The sequence below is a fragment of the Mytilus californianus genome, unplaced genomic scaffold, assembly GCF_021869535.1.
Source record: "Mytilus californianus isolate M0D057914Y unplaced genomic scaffold, xbMytCali1.0.p SCAF_1, whole genome shotgun sequence".
Taxonomy (NCBI): domain Eukaryota; kingdom Metazoa; phylum Mollusca; class Bivalvia; order Mytilida; family Mytilidae; genus Mytilus; species Mytilus californianus.
Window position 1 is genome coordinate 139,095,349 of NW_026262581.1, and position 17,201 is coordinate 139,112,549.

Below are 17,201 nucleotides of genomic sequence, written 5' to 3' on the forward strand. Positions count from 1 at the left end.
CTCAATGTTTTATCTGGGTTAGAGTTTTGAACATCGGTAAACCACGGTTTACTCTGGTTTGCATTTGTTTAAAGAAAAGATTCTTATACTTCCTCATCACATCAAGTTCGGGGCACTTTCAAGGAGTTGTTTTGATCTATGGTCATACTCTATATCTGACGTCTTAAAAAGTTAAAGAAATTCATAAATGTTGGGATATTTATCTCTTGCAATTGCCTACAAAGTTTAAATTGTTATTAAAGGTCGATATACCACTAGTGCTGTTTAATAAAAGATGTACTGCTTGCTGTTAATATGATACCAAAGGTTACCGGGAAAGAGAGTAAACATATACAGCCAAATTCAAATTTAATTTAAATACATTATGTAATATTAGGCCACCAAAATAATTATTGATAAGGCAACAGTAGTTTAACGATGTTCAAATCTCATAAATCGATTAATAAGATCCATCAAGGTAACAAAAAAAACACTGGGGGAGATGCATCAACATAAACATTAGAGCGACATGATGCGTCGACAGAGTTATCAATTCCTGCTATACATACATCATCCGCCATGTAAATAAACACTCATTCAAAATGTCACAACTGGAAATAAGACACAATCGGTATAGTTACAATTAAGACATCTTTTCTGGTTTCTAAGGATCTAAGACTGCAAAAATATGTCGTTCGTGAATTGAGACACTAAGCATTGGCCAATACCACATGATATACATTTATACCATCACCAAACTAAGTATAGAGCAATTAGGATCTGTCAAACAACATGGTTATATAAAACTACTTTAATTAGTATGAGTCATTTAATACCAGTCATTAAATATGTGGTATATTATGAAGCCACAAAAATAAATGTAACGTATGTTAACAGAAAAATAAAAATATGAAGTATTCACTGGTATCTTTTTGATTGTGTTCAATACTTCGTCTTTTCTGTCTTTTCTGTTTTTGAGGAGTGCAATTTTATTTGAATTGTTAAATACTTGTCTAATTGGTGTAAATCGTACATTTTGTTTAATTCATATTCCGTTTGAACCATTGTAATTGTCGTATTATAGTATTTATTTTATCCATAAAAATCATTCAAATTTAGTTATATTACCTGGTGACAGGTGTAAGAATGAACACCTTTCTTTAAAGTATAGTTGGTAGTATTGGTACTGTTGGGTGAATAGTTGTTAAAACATGGTAATGTTACCATATATGTCAACATTACAAGAAAAACAATGTACAAAATAAAGTTGATAGAATACAGCCAAACTCCATAGGCTAGCCTGAAAAAGGAAATAGCATTTGCAATAAGTATCAATTAGATGACCAGATGAAAAATAAAATAACAAAAATACAGGACTCCAAGGGAAATTCAAAATGGAAAGTCCTTTATAAAATGGCGAAATCAAAAGCTCAAAAACATCAAACGAATGAAAAACAACTGTCATATCCCTGACTTGGTACAGACATTTCCTTATGTAGAAAATGGTGGTTTAAACCTGAATTTATAGCTAGCTAAACCTCTCACTTGTATGACAGTCGCATTGAATTCCATTATATTGGCAATAATGTCTTAAAAATCATTTATAAAACACATAACTGCCATAAAACTTTTAATTAAATAGTTATATCTTTAACAAATAATTAAAAAAAAATAAGAAATGTTTTTAGTACAATCTTTATTTTATAACCAGACCACACTTGTTCACCTACGGGTATTACATAGACTAACGGCACCCTTCTTAAAACAAAAACAGTGTTCACCTTGGGGAATTAACATGAACTCAAATTGAAATGAAGTTCTAAACCAGTCGTAACTGGTTCCTTGTGTGGTCTGGTTTTTTTTTAACGTTATGTAAATTAACTTTGCAAGGTAGACAAGATCTAAATATTGGGTTTTCATTTCCTGTCTTTTAAATCGTTTTGATGTTTGACTTTTTGTTTTGTTTTTCTTTAGTACTTACATTTTTAGTGGTTGTGTTATTTACCATTTCTTGTTTTTTTTTTTTTTGGTATTTACTTCTTTTAACATCATTGCAACCAGTGGTTTGGTTAGGAATTTGTTCAAGATTATTTCAAATGTATGGTTGATATACGCATAGAAAATGTTCAAACTAAAATAGTACCATTTCATGGATAGATAGGCTTTACAAACGGGATGAGATAATAACTCAACTCTACCAAACTTCACCATGAGCTGAAAAATCAAATAAAAACATATAAATATAGATGTTCAAAACATTCAAGCTAATCAAACCTCACCAGGAATACAATAATTTTAGTACATAGTTTTTCTTTTTGCAATTGTCATCTGAAACAATATCTATATCACCGCAGTTTTTATCAGAGCAAAAATCAATTAACAAGACAACTAGATATTTCAGGGGTGATATTATATTCTGCTTGTAAACAGGTCAAAATGAAGAGATGTTGTATGATAGCCATAGAAACAACTATCCTACAGAGTGTAAACTTAAAGGATTTAAACATTGTTTTCTCTAAAAATATACTAGGAATGAGAAAATACATGTATAAACTTACAATTAAAAGTACTGAAAATTAGTGGAAAGCACAAATGGTATTCATTAAGTAAAAGAAATACCTACATTCAATGCATACATTGGCTGAATTTCTTCTCCTGTATTTTCTTTTGTTTTGGTATAAGTATATGGACACTGCAGAAATTGGAAATCATAGTCAATCTGAAAACAAAATAACAGCATATTCTAAAATACTCATTAATCGATTTTTATGAATGCTGAAAAAGAAAACGGATTAATTAAACCTATATATGAATATGATTTGCTAAAACAATATTGAAAAAAAAATAACCACCAATTTCCAGATTTCAATTTTCAGTAGGAAAATATATTAGAGTAAAACTAAAGCTAGTTTATACTCTCTTTGTAAAGTGTTTTTATTTATATGAGATTTTGATATTTCTACCTAAAAACCTTAAGAAAGAAGTCATGGATACATGAGTTCAGTAGACAAAAAGTCAAAGGATTGATGTATATAGATTGCAGTTGTTAAAACGAATCACTATAACATTTGACTATTTTGTAAAAGTGATGACATTATTTAAGATATATTTGGAAATATAGAAGTAGCATTTCACTTTAGAAAGGACGGTGATTCTAATATGATAGAATATAACCATGTTCAGTGTACACGACGCCTACTCTCAACGAACCTTCGTCAGGTGAATTAGAGACTAAACTAGATGTGTCGGAACGACACGAATGGCCTCGCTCGCATAAAAAGCCATCTTTAGGAGTGGAAATTTGAGAATGAAAGTCCTTTAACTGTTTTTACGAAATTTTCAGACCAAAGCCCGTAAGATAGGCACAAATCTGTAACTCATCATAGTAGACTCACATACTAAAAATCAGCTAAATATGTGAAAGCGTTTAGAAAAAAGTCCATATAACTGCTATTTTCACAAAATTTTTAAAAGTCCAAAGACCGTAATTTCCGCAAAATCAATGATGCGGAACCAAATGTAACTCATCATAGTAGACACGCATACTAAAAATTAGCTCAATATAGAAAGAGTTCCATATGGCACCCCCACGGAATAAACTGTAATACATTATTGTGTTCTTTTAGTATGTTGGGGTGCCATTATACCCTTCCCTAGATTTTCCATCAAACATGATGGAATTTTGTGATGGAAAAAATGCCATCACATTCCATCATGTTGATGGAGTATTGGAACAACTTTCCATCAACTTTCCATCAATGCTGGAAAATGGTTGATGGAAAAGGTTTGATGGAATTTGTGTTCATGATGATGGAAAATTGATGGCATAATTTCCATCTGATGGTATTTTTGCCATCTGATGGATAATTGATGGTATTTTTGCCATCTGATGGAAAACTGATGGTAACTTTGCTATCAGACGGAAAACCAATGGAATATTTCCATTACATGTAAAATGCATGGAAACTTGATGGAGAATTGACCATCAGATGGAATTTGATGGATGAGTAAGGAGAATGTCTTTAGAAAATCTTTCCATTTATGGCATTTTCTGTGATTTAATAAAACAATATTTGTTCTCTGTCGTCTATAGGTAGTCCTGTTACATGTGTGTTTCTTTTCGTTCAGTGTCCCATTGAACTCGCTGTCCTTAAAGTTGAATTAGTTGATGGCAAATTCTGCAAAATAAAAGTAAAAGAATCTAGCATATAAAAGAATAAGTTAACATTGTACTGATATAAAGTTAGTTAGTTACATTTGTTGTCAATTCTGAAATTATCAAATGAAAATAACACTTTTTGAAAAGATTTGTATTAATGTGTCACTTGCAGGGTCAATTTCTAAGAGTGTCAAATCCTTCTAGAAATTTGATATTCAGAGGTGGATTTAGGAAAGTGGGCTCCCCCTTTCTGAGCTTTAGAGCTACATAACTTATTAAATAGAAGTTTTATAAGTCTTACTCCTAATGTTGACTTAATTGCAACCACCACCACCCTGGTTTAGCAGCTGATATATAACTGTACAATACATTAAACCTCATGTCAGTACTAAATTATCATCATTATAATAAGTGACTGTCCCTAGAAATAAAGAGGTTGTCCTTTCTTTTTTGTTTAATATTTGTTTTTCATAATCATTGTACTATAACATAATGGGTCTTGCCCATGTTTTATATCATACTTTTGGTGGGTAGTGTATATACTATACATGTATATAAAAAGATATATTATTTTACCATTTGTGGATATATAAAAGTCATATTGTCAGTCACACCACAGATCTCTAATTTTATAGCAAAATTACTTTTTCAGAAGTACTATTTTATAAAACAAATAATGTTTTAAAATGATACAAAATATGACTCATGTCCTACAAAATTTTATGATATGTATATGCATATTTTTTGTGTCATTTGGTCTCTTGTGGAGAGTTGTCTCATTGGCAAGCATACCACATCTTCTTTATTAATACTTTTTATAAATCTATGAACTTCTTTTTTTCTTGACTCTTAAAAGTTAATAAAACACTTTAAATGTCACTACTTTGAACTAAAAGAGCATGCACATATATTCAAAATTGTGGAAGTTCTAATACATTGTACTTACCAAAAGATATAATCCAAAATATGTTTACACCCGAGATGTCCCAAAAATATATATAGGCGGTGCTCCTATCATTGGCGGTAACACTACACAGTTTTGTACATACACATGGCGACACGAAACACAATCGGAAATCCATTTTACGATATCAAATGTTTCATAATGGAGTGGAAAATATCGTGCGCCACGTGGGCGCTTATATTTGTCACTCTATGCACAATTTCTGGTCGAAAAGGGCAATTGGCGCAAGGCGGACGTCCTTCCCGATAACTGTGTTTAATAATTTATTTAAATGGCTGTCAAGTTCCCATTAAAAAAAATTGACTTGTATTTATTTTAATGTCAGATCCTTAAATTCCAATCAAAATTAGATACTAGTACTTACTACTACTAGTACTAGCAAACTTGTTGGCCATTTTTAATGGCTACTTAGATTGTTAAATTACCAAAATTATCAAAATGGTTCCCAACCCCACCCCCTCCTCCTCATGTTCACTAATACCCTAAAGCATTTCTTAATTCAATAATTGTATTTAGATACACATTGTTCACCATGGCTTAACGATGCTCGCTGTTCAGTTTCAAATATTATATTAGGCCTAAAATAAAATATTGTCTGTTTCCCCAATCCCTACCGACCCTGCAAAAAGGGGTCCGACTCATAAAATTTTATTGTCAAAACTAAGTCAAATATTATCTTATTCAGTTCCATTTTTCAGGCTTGCCAGATCGACCAATATTGTTCCAGCTTTTTGGAAAAAATAAAATTATTTCCCTACCTACCTACCCACACCTGGCTTGGCGGTGTCGGATTGGGGAAACAAACAATACATTAATTTAGGCTTAATGAAAATCCGATATAAAGGATACATGTTAAGTTCGTCTCCTTTCTGTAATTAAATTTGCTGTCTCTGTACTTCCAACTAGTATTGCTGAGTATTAAAAGGTAACTGGAATCTGCATGCAATCTGTTTACTATCAAAATTGGCAGCTCCATTTTAATATCATTAAATCCCCTAAAAGTAAAAAAAAAATCCACAAAGAATCAATTGTTCAAGACGTTTTGAAGCAATAAATTCAATAGAAATATTATTGCATGTTTATACAGTACATTGGAAGCCATTTGGAATCAAATTAATTACCCTCCCCCTTTTTTATCCCCTGAAGATTAAAAACCGGCGACTTATTATTTTCACCAAATAACCATTCACACAACTCAATATTTTTTTACATGTCTACCAGTTATGCCTGTTATGTGACAACAAGATTATTCATGGTCAAAAACTCATGTTCAAAATAAATATAATTTTCAGTTTATGATTTCAGACTTTCTGATGTTGATTTGCTCAAATAAAAACAATAAAAAAAATCATAGTTCTTCAATGAATTATAATTTATAATCATAATATACACATGTTGAATTAAATTTCTAATGCACTTATCTGAAAACATCTGCATCGGATTTTCCAGCATCGGATTTTCAAGTTTGATCTCCATATCAGCGTAATCACATTTTGATGACGTGTTTCTCAAGTGCGCTAACGTCGAAGTGACAATCTCGCCCCATATTATATCGACCAAAAGTTGATCCGTTCCCGTACCGGTATTATGAAAATAGATCAAGGGTGTCGCATAAAAATATTACAACTGGCCAGTTTTAAATAAAAGAAAAATACAACGTTAATTTATTCGGCACAGGGTGCATGCGGATGAACTATTGGCCGCATTATCTAGAACGGTATTTTCTAGGGTCGAACTGTTCAGTACAATTACAAAAAACACGTGGTCATGATTTGTTTACATTTTACACAAGTTGAGAAACCAATGTTTCACGATGTCGATCATTGATCTGATAATTAATAGAAACGCACTTATGTGAACTTGGGAGAAAATCAGAAACGCCCCAGCTTGTCTGGCAAAACAGCGGTTGGCGTTTCTCGAGTTCCTTGTCGTTTATATCGCGAAAATCTCGGCATTTTTCTTACTTTGAAATACGGTCAAACTGAAATTCGTAATTCTTCCATGAACAGGAAGTTCAGCTAGCTGTGTAAACTGTAAAATTAAGTGACCCATTAAGTACATGGCTTCACCTGACAGCTTTGGTGTCAAACACATTGTTAATTAAACACCAATTATCTTTGCTTTATGTCAAAAACAATTTGTCTATTTCAAAAAACGTTTGCCAAAAAAAAAATGAGTTACTTCCCTTTTTTTATCACCTTTTCACAATATATTCCGTTTATTTATGGGTTTTTTTTTCGTAATTAAATAAATATAAAACAAATTGAATGCAAATGCATATTAGAATATTTCTTTTAATTATTTTTATCTTGAAAACACTTAGAATATAAATATTTTGAAAATTGTTTTTTTCATCTTCACCTCCATTCATTGCTCTATCAAGTGCATTAAAATAATAATTCAAATTGCTTTACTGTAAGGTTGCATAAGATCTTAAAGATGAGTAACTAACAGGTTAACCTATATGAAACTCATAAGCCACTAAATAATTAAATTCAGCTGCAGTGTGAACGTGTTATTAGTCACTATTAATGACCCGAGATTTTTAAAGCTAAACATAAAAAATTGTGCCAAAAGTATTGAATTTTATTACTCCCCTTCAACTGAAACTTGATTTTACCTTAGTGCCTGAGTTTTATTTTAGTTTAATTGCCCTTTTTTCAAGGACATTTTACGAATAAAATTGTCATTTTTCTGACTAGAGCACCCTGCCCTTTTTAAATCCTGGCTAGAACACTGTATCTTCATGTGAATGTGAATATATATATATTTAACAAACAATAGTTAATTTCAGTCCCAAAGATTTTCTTTTTTATTTGGTTGAATTTGTAATACAGATTATATTTTTTCTTAAGTCCCAATACCAGGAATCATTCAGGCCTTTTTTTTTCCATTCAGATAGAATTTGTAAATGTCCTGAAAGTTGGATGAATGATGATCAAAAAGTCCTGATATATTCTGGTTTATATAATATGATTTTTGAAAGTCTTGAGATATCCTGAGAATTCCCCCAGTTTTAAGCTGCTTGATTTGAAAGTCCTGACATTTTCTGGAATTCTCCCATTAAGTTTTTTCCTAAAAAAAAGGACTTATAGCCTAACAGGATATTTTCAGGATATCCCAGGATAATCTTGAGATATTATAAAAGTTGTTAGGATTTATTTCTGCAAAGGGTGTATGCATCATTTGATGGAAAATGTAAAAATAAAAGTATTGGTTACAGAATAGTCATATAAATAGTGACAAAAAGTAATTTTAACAAAAAATAATATGTCACATTTAATAAGTTTACACTGGTTGAAATAAAAACCAAAGTATTCTTGAAATCCTTTCCTGTTACAAGATATATACAAGGTATTGCACAGTTTAGGAAATTGTTTGTTGCAACTTTCTAGCAAACAAACTCTTTCTTGCAACATTGCAGAAAAATACTGCAACTTTCTTACGAACAAATATTATTTCAGTAAGATTGAGAGATTATGTTACAAGTTACAGCTGCAACAACATGTAACTTTCTTGCTAGTACTTCTTGTAAACAAATTTGTTTGCTCCAATATAATAGAAAACTTTTTACCTCAGTAAGGGATGTTAAATTTTCAGACACACTTATGCTGAAATTTTCTAAGTTTTTTTCCATCAAGCAAAATGACAGAGTTTAAATACCATCACACTTTCCATCAACAAAATATTCTAAGTCCAAATTCCATCTCACTTTCCATCAAAGAAAATGTTTAAGTCCAATTTCCATCAAACTTCCTTCATTTCCATCCTATTTTCCATCAGGTGGAATAAATGCCATCATATTTTCCATCAGAGGGTAAAAATGCCATCCAATTTTCCATAAGGGGTTCAAGATGCCATCAAATTTTCCATCAAAAGAATGCAGATGGAAATAAAATTCCTAATTTCCATCATCCTTTGATGGATTTTTTTGGTTTAGGATGGAATTCAATCAAGTACCATCAACTTTCCATTAATTGTCCATCAAGTGTTGATGGAAAATGAAGAAATTGATGGAAGATCTAGGGAAGGGTAAATAAATGGAACTTTAACCCTTGTGAAGGCGTTTAGAAAATAAATTCCATATAACTGTTTGTTGCGGAATGACGCAATGACCGTCACGGATAAGGTCAAATTTGCTTTTGGGAGTTAAAACCTAGTTTAAGTATTACTATATAGTTAAAAAAATAATAAGTTGCATTGACTAAATTTTGCTGGTAACAAGCGTTAATTTCAAGTTGAATGGTTGTTCATGAGCACTGCCAATTAACTGTAGGCTCCCATTTTGCAGCTGTAGCTCATATGATTGGTTTAATTTTTGATAAAGTTTTCATAATAAAAGTGTTACAAACATCCCTTACAGAAATGAAAAGTTTGCTGCAATATTGCAACAATATTGCTGCAATATTGCGGCAAAACATTTGTTTGCAAGAAGTGTTTGCAAGAAAGTTGCAGGTTGTTGCAGCTACCTGCAACATTCTCGCAATGTTACTGCAACAAAATTTGTTTGAAAGAAAATTGCAGCAAGTTTGTTTGCTAGAAAGTTGCAGGAATCTTTTCTTTTATTGTTTAAGGAATAACTATTTGCAACAACTTTGCAAGAAACGTTTCTTTAAAAGTTTTAGACATGATAGTTTGCACCAATATTTCAAGCATATTAAAATATTACATACATGTACTATTAGTTTTTTTAAGATTTGAGGTTCATTACACGACATGTTTCTTTGAATATTTGGTTATGAATACTTCTAATTATCTAAATATTTTATCGTCATACTTCATGTTACTCAGAAATATCAGGATATTTGAATTATTTAAAAAAAATCTTCAAATAACAATGCTTATAAACAATTCCTAAACTGCACATCACATTTATGATATCTTATAACAAGAAAGAATTTCAAGAATACTTTGGTATTTATAAATTTCAACAAGTTTAATCTAAATAATTGATACATATCAATTTTTGTTCTATATATATGCCTTTTTGTCACTTTTTTGTGATATTTTTCTGTGAACCATATTTTTATAGCCTTGCAAGTTGCATTTTGTTTAATTTCTAGTATCTTATTCAATTATGTATACTCAAATTATTTGCATGCCCTCTTTCTCATCTCATTTAGTAATATGAGCTGGTGATAGAAATGTAATGTGTCATCTGTTTTCATTTATCTCTGTGTAGTGGCAAAGACAGGAAGTGTTATAAATTAATGTACACAGAGTTTGAGGCCAAATTAAGGGTAGAACATTTTTTTTATAAATATTTCCATTATAACTTATAACATCAAAGATAAAAAAAATAAACAATAAATATAGATATTTTTTTTATTATAATATATATCAAATATTCAACATTTAGGCAATTAATATTTATTATAAGGGGCAAATTTCAAAGGGATCACACTGTCACAATACCCTAAACAACCTCAAAAATTCAAAATTTGAACTGGACATGAACATGCTTGCACACAACAAACAAAGATGTCTTCTATCATGAACAAAATATGAATTTTACAATGGATTTTGAGCCAAAAGTTCCAATTAATTCTATTGACATTGGATAGTGCAGATGATGTCTTCTGATGACATGACTCTTGGATTTAGGAAGATTGGTGTTAACACATATTTTGGATAACATCTTTTGGTAAGTACAATGGATTAGAATGTCCACCATTTTGAATAAGAGCATGCTCTTATAGTTGAAAATAGTGATATTTAAAGTGTTTTCTTAAGTTTATAGAGTCAAGAAAAATATTAGATAATAGATTTATGCTCATGAATATTATTAAAATTGTGTAAGACATGAGGAGATATTTTTTTTAATCTTTTTAAGACAATATGTTTTAGAAAGTATTACTTATAAATTTAAACAGCAAATTATCTTCTAATAAAAGCAGTTTGGTATTAAATTAGAGATCTGTGGTTTGACTGCCAATAAGACATCTATCAACAAATGACAATAAAATATAGCTTTTATATACACAACTAAACACCAAAATAAAAAAATAAAAAACGGACAAGACCAATTATGTTATAGTTCAATGAAAAACAAATATTAAAAAAAGCAATAACAACCTAGTACTGGCATGAGGTTAAATGTATCTACAGTTATACATATCAGTTGCAGATCCATAAATTTGAAAAACATGCAATTTCTAGAAGGACTTGACAACTTTTAGACAATTTGACCCTTCAAGTGTAACAAACACAGGAGAAATAATTGCTCTATAGATCTTTTTATACAGTGTTATTTTCATTTTACAAGTCCAGAATTTACAATATATAGTAGTAATTTTTATCTTTCTAATGTAAGGTATTCTTTTTATATGCTAAATTCTTCAACTTTTATTTTGCAGTATTTGAAATCAGTAAATTCAACTTTACAGTGATTACAATGGCAAAAGAAACTAAAAGATACACAGATGTAACAAGACAACCTATAGAGGACAGAAAAAAATTGTTTTATTATTAAATCATATTTTTTTGAATGCTTAGTTTTCAATTCCTAATTTTTTCAACTGAAACTGTTGAAAGATTTGCTGCAATGTTGCTGCAATATTGCAAGAAATTAATTTTCCTGCAATATTGCTGCAACAATTGCAGCTAATAATTTGCCGCAATATTGCTGCAACAATCACAGCTACTTTCCTGCAAACATTTGCCGCAATATTGCAGCAATTTGTTGCAGCAATGTTGCAGCAACTGTTTGCAAGAAAACTAATTTGCATACGAAAAATGAATATTTGCAGCAATATTGCCGCAAATATTTGCAAGAAGCCTTATTTTTCCATAAGGGATTCTTAATTATTCACACTTTTACTTCAATTGACTTTATATCAAAGTACTAGTATCTTGTGTATAAGTAAACACTTACATATGAATTTCTGACTTTACAACCTTCCGGTTTTTCATTTCTTTTGGATATTTTTTGACAGTTGTCCAACACAACCTAAAATAAAAGTCTTTGTGTATTTACTTTCAACTATTTCTTTTGATACAATGTTTTTATTATGTTATTTTTCATTTGTTATTTTACTCATTATGTAACTTCTGAAAATTAAAATTTTTCAATTTATGAAAGGACATTCTACGTTAAAAGCTTTTATAGTTAAGTAATCATTGTTGTATTGTTAAGAAAATTTCAATATTTGTGTGTGAGAAATTAATTTTAACTGTTAATATTTCCGTTGTAATATTTCAGAAACATACCATGCCAACTTCTGGCAAATGCTCTATCAAACGGCTCATACCACAACCTGCATCTGAACATGTGTGCAATACTTCAATCCACCTGTTAATAGATTTAATCAAGATGTAGATATAAGACATAGTTAACTATTTATAATATTAAGTACTGCAGAAAATAAAGTCAAGATCATTTGTGAATAGCCAGGTCAAATATATCCTCTGTAGATCACAGTGTCCTAAATGTGATAACTCTTTTTTGCTATAATGGGTAGCTGTTTAATGATCATTTACTGTAACCTCGCTTTTACTTACTCACTTATTAAAAAAAATGTAAATATCGATTGGCAAAACAGAAAACTTCTACGTTACAAAAAACAAATGTTTTAGAGTAGATAAAACCAAAAGGACCAAAAGTACAGCCAAACTATGACATGGAATCCGAGCTAAGCATGAGAGAGATACATTCCTGAATTTCAAATGATTACCTAAGTTTTATAACAGCATTATTTAAAAGTTGCAGCATTTTGTGTCGACATTACTACCATGTACTACCGTCTTATATGGATTTATGTTTTCATTCATATAACAGCATTTTCGGTATACAAGATTGCCGTTATATGTAAGAATATATATAAGTATTCGATAAACAGGAAGTTGATTATCTATTTATCTGAAAACTCATCTCAGATAAAGCTTGCTGCCAAATATCAGTGAGCTCTGGACGGACGAACGGAAATACGGCCAGACGGTCAAATGTAATCCTGTTTTCTCATTCCTAAATAATAAATTATGTATAAAATAAGACATGGTATAAAAACAATCTAAAAATAAGAAAATGTGGTATGAGCTGTATTTAATACTGTTACATATATTCACCTGAAATTTAATTAAACATGTTTACCTGTTATGTTTTACTACAGCAGTTGCAACGTCTGTGTGTTTGTTGTCAATCGCCAGATCAAAAAATGTTCCCCCATTTTCATTCAGCACAATCTTAGCGTCAGCGCTCAATAGAAGTGTCACTGCCTGTACTTGTCCAACTTGAGACGCTACATGCAAAGCTGTATTCTATAAAGATATTCCACATATTCAGACACAATTTAAAACAATATTTATGTTGATTCTTTGATATCTTCCGCTTTTATTTTACAAGAAATATGTATGTGTTAGTCCACATTAAATATATGTATATATGAAGAAGTATTATGCAAAAGAACAAAGCAGGACTAACAATCATGATCACCAATAATAAGATATATAATTTCATTGTAATAATTGGATGAGAGCTTCATATTTGATGGACAAATATACAAGCAAAGCAACGTATACATAATGTAAGTACATGTATTACACGTTTATTGTATTTGATATGAACAGTAGGAATTGGTTCAAATTGGATTATCGCCCATTAACTAAAATTATTCTCAATTAAAGGAGAGAAGGAATATTATAAAGGGATATTAAAATGTATGAGTCAAAGACAAACTGACATCACCAAAACTTAACATTACACATGTATTATATGTCAGCTACTTAACTTAAGTATATAAAAGAGAGGTCAAAGATACCAAGGGATATTCAATCTCATAAAGTCGAAAACAAACAAACAGCTAAAAACGAAAAAAACGACGAAAAGACAAACAACAGTACACAACACATAGAAAACTAAAGACTGAGCAACGCGAATACCACCAAAACAGGGGTTATCTCAGATGCTCCGGAAGGATAAGCAGATTCTACTCCAAAAGTGGCAACCGTCGTGTTGCTCATGTAAGTATATAAGTCTTATTCGATAGGTCACATTCGAGAAAAAGAGGACGGGATTGTAGTTACGACAATTGGAGCATGTACGTCGTCATCCCTGAAACAGACATTCCATGACGATCAACTAGCTCGTGATAACGTCCGTAAACTTTTCTGAACTCATTTGGTTCAATAACTTCCTTGTTAGCAGCAACTTACTTTCAAAGAAATTATGATAGGAAATGCAAGCCCTGGAATATAGTGACAATTGGGAGATATATACTCCATATGCAGGTGTTCCTGGGATGTTGTTACAATAAGGTATGTCGCTGTTGTCGATACTTTTACTATCGTAACCCATATTCATGTAATGTCTAAAGCATTGTAGAGTTTTGTTCTGACTACCGTTAAAATGACAATCCATGTATGATGTCCATTATTTTCATATTTTATTGTCAAATGTAATCCCGACAGACATAACAAGAAGAGTTTTGTTCATTGTTGTCGAAGGCCGTACGGTGACCTGAAATTGTTTACATCCTAGTCTATGGGTCTGATGACTAATTGTTGTAGTTATCATATTGGTAAGTATCCTTATCATTACAAATACATCTTACCCCAGCATTGTTTTGAGAATCCATTAGGTTACCATGGACATTCAGAATACATCTCATACTTCTGGTGTAGCCATGTATGACAGCCATGTGTAGAGGTGTGTTACCTTCATGATCCCTATCAAAGGAAGGGTTAATTATTATTTTATAATACGTTTTAATTTTTCCTTGACAATAAGTTGTAGAGCTCATTATATCATATCAAAGTACCTATTTACAACAGACCCAGTCGTACATTAGACTATGTTCTTTAAAACTAATCTATACTTTTCTTACAGATTGATAAGTTCAAATTTGGAGGTTACAAAAATATTTGTTTATAGATTTTTAAATCTCATCATTTACTTAGTAAAACTGTTATAGTAGAAGAAAATTTTAAACCTTATCTTATGACTTTTATTTTGACCATGAACATATTTTACTCTTTAACCAGAAAAAATGACTATCAATTGTAATAATAAATGTATTGCATAATTTCATTTAGAAGTTTTACGATTTATGTTTATTGATTCAATTATTGCAAATTAACAAGTTTTGTTCCACTCATTTTAGTTAATCCGTCTAAACATACTTAGTAACATATGCTCCTCTCTGCATCAGTAGTGTAATTATTTTAACATGTCCATTTTTAGCGGCATGATGCAGTGCTGTAAGTCCATCTTCATCCACCTCATTGATAATCCCTGGACCTTCTTTACTGTTCAGAAGACGTTTACATGTATTATAACGTCCATATCTGAAACCAAAAGGATATAAATAGAATATAAAAAACCTCTAGAGATGCAAGTACCAATTTGTATGCACCAGATGCGCATTGTGTCAACAGTGATGCTCGAGGCAAAAATATTTAAAAATAAAAAAATATTAACTTATCTAATAATTGAAGAGCTGTTAAAACCGAAAAAGAACAAAAAGTGTAGGCATAGCCGGGCAAGAAAAAAAGATTACAAAAAGTATGAAATAACATCACTGTAAATAAAGAGCATTTTGATGACTCAGTGTTAAACATTTGAAACAATTTTCAGATATTTGTAAATTTCCAACAACTTGCACAAGGTAATAAAAATGTATTGTGTTCAATGTTTATGCCTGATATGAAGTATAAAAAGAAGTATTAGATATGATTTACCTTGCTGCAAAGTGGAGAGGTGATTGCTTCTGTTTATTTTTGAGGTTTAATAGTGCTCCCATACTCATCAAGGTGTCAATAGCATTCAGTTGTCCCTCACGTGTGGCATAATGAAGGGGTGTACAACCAATGTTATCAGTCTCGTTCAGGAGATTCTTCACGTTCTGAAATAAGTCAAATATAAGTTTGCTTGTTGTAAGAAAGAATAATATTTGTTTTTTGTAAATTGTTTTGTTATAAATTAGGCCGTTAGTTTTCTCGGGGCCTTTTATAGCCGACTATACGGGTTTTTGTCATTGTTGAAGGCCGTACGGTTGCCTATATTTGCTTACATCCACTTTATTTGAACTTTGGTGGATAGTTGTCTCATTGGCAATCATACCACATCTCTTTTTTTATAATAAAAGTATTTCATAGCTCAAGACTAGAGAATAGGTATTCCTATGCATGTAAACTCCAATTCACAACCAATAAGATAACAAGTTTGCTTTTATGGTGTATATATTTCCTTCTGTCGTGTAACGATGATACATTCATTTTATAGATAAACGAAATTTCAGTTTCCTTCAAAGATGTGAATGCATTAAAAAATTGTTAAATTGATCTATAATATTTATATTCAATATCAATGCCAAAATAAAACAATGTTGATGCCATCTTGTGATTTTACTTTAAATGGTTTGAATGAGTAGAAGGTAGAAATTTGGCAGGCCTTCTTAATTGTGGGGTATTAAGTATTTTTTACCTTTCTGACAAATATTTATGTACTGCTTGGAATGTTAAGTTGTTTTTATATTTGAGAAGAAATGTATGCGTTTTGACAATTTACAAGTTTAAAAATATCAAAAACTTGGTCTTTACCTACATTTTACAAATAAAAGTCGGATTTTCAGTGAATCTAAGCGAATCATTACCACAGTTTAAGTTTTGCAAAGGTTTTTCAATACAAATGATTCTTCGTAATATCTAGATATTTACTCAGAATAAATGGGAAACAATTAATATTTCAGTTTTTGGCTTACTTTGAAAACATCGTCTTCAAACATATTGAGACTTCCTCCTCCTTTTATAATGACGTGTAAGAAGTTTCTACTCTTTTCGTCCTTTAGTGCTATGTTAGCTCCTCTCTTAATCAACAAGTTCACAGTACTCCAGGCACTTTTTGAGGCAGCAACAAACAATGGAGTCCTGTCATTAACATCTAGAGCATTGATATCAGCTCCCTAAAACAACGACGATAATTAGAAATGCAAGGTACCGAAACAATCTTGTTTCTAGATTAACAAACTCGTTGTCCTTGACGACCTTCCATGAAACACCATGCACCAAGGGTTCATGGATTTAAGATCTTGGCCAGGATAACACTGTTCAACTATGAAGAGACATACAAGATCAACTTAGCAAATAAGAACTAAAATGTCTATA

At 31.0% G+C, this 17,201-nt stretch overlaps 1 protein-coding gene across 1 annotated transcript in view; it reads right to left on the reverse strand.

Annotated features, from left to right (window-relative positions):
* LOC127736776 (transient receptor potential cation channel subfamily A member 1-like) overlaps window positions 1-17,201 on the reverse strand; it is a 48,966-nt gene that overhangs the window by 12,078 nt on the left and 19,687 nt on the right. Inside the window, exons 9-18 of the mRNA XM_052247371.1 lie at window positions 16,799-16,999; window positions 15,777-15,940; window positions 15,219-15,383; window positions 14,651-14,765; window positions 13,192-13,358; window positions 12,312-12,393; window positions 11,977-12,051; window positions 2,603-2,698; window positions 2,123-2,193; window positions 1,108-1,279 (exon numbers count right to left, since the gene is read on the reverse strand). Of these exons, the coding sequence (XP_052103331.1) occupies window positions 1,108-1,279; window positions 2,123-2,193; window positions 2,603-2,698; window positions 11,977-12,051; window positions 12,312-12,393; window positions 13,192-13,358; window positions 14,651-14,765; window positions 15,219-15,383; window positions 15,777-15,940; window positions 16,799-16,999 (1,308 nt within the window). The remainder of the gene's footprint in view (window positions 1-1,107; window positions 1,280-2,122; window positions 2,194-2,602; window positions 2,699-11,976; window positions 12,052-12,311; window positions 12,394-13,191; window positions 13,359-14,650; window positions 14,766-15,218; window positions 15,384-15,776; window positions 15,941-16,798; window positions 17,000-17,201) is intronic.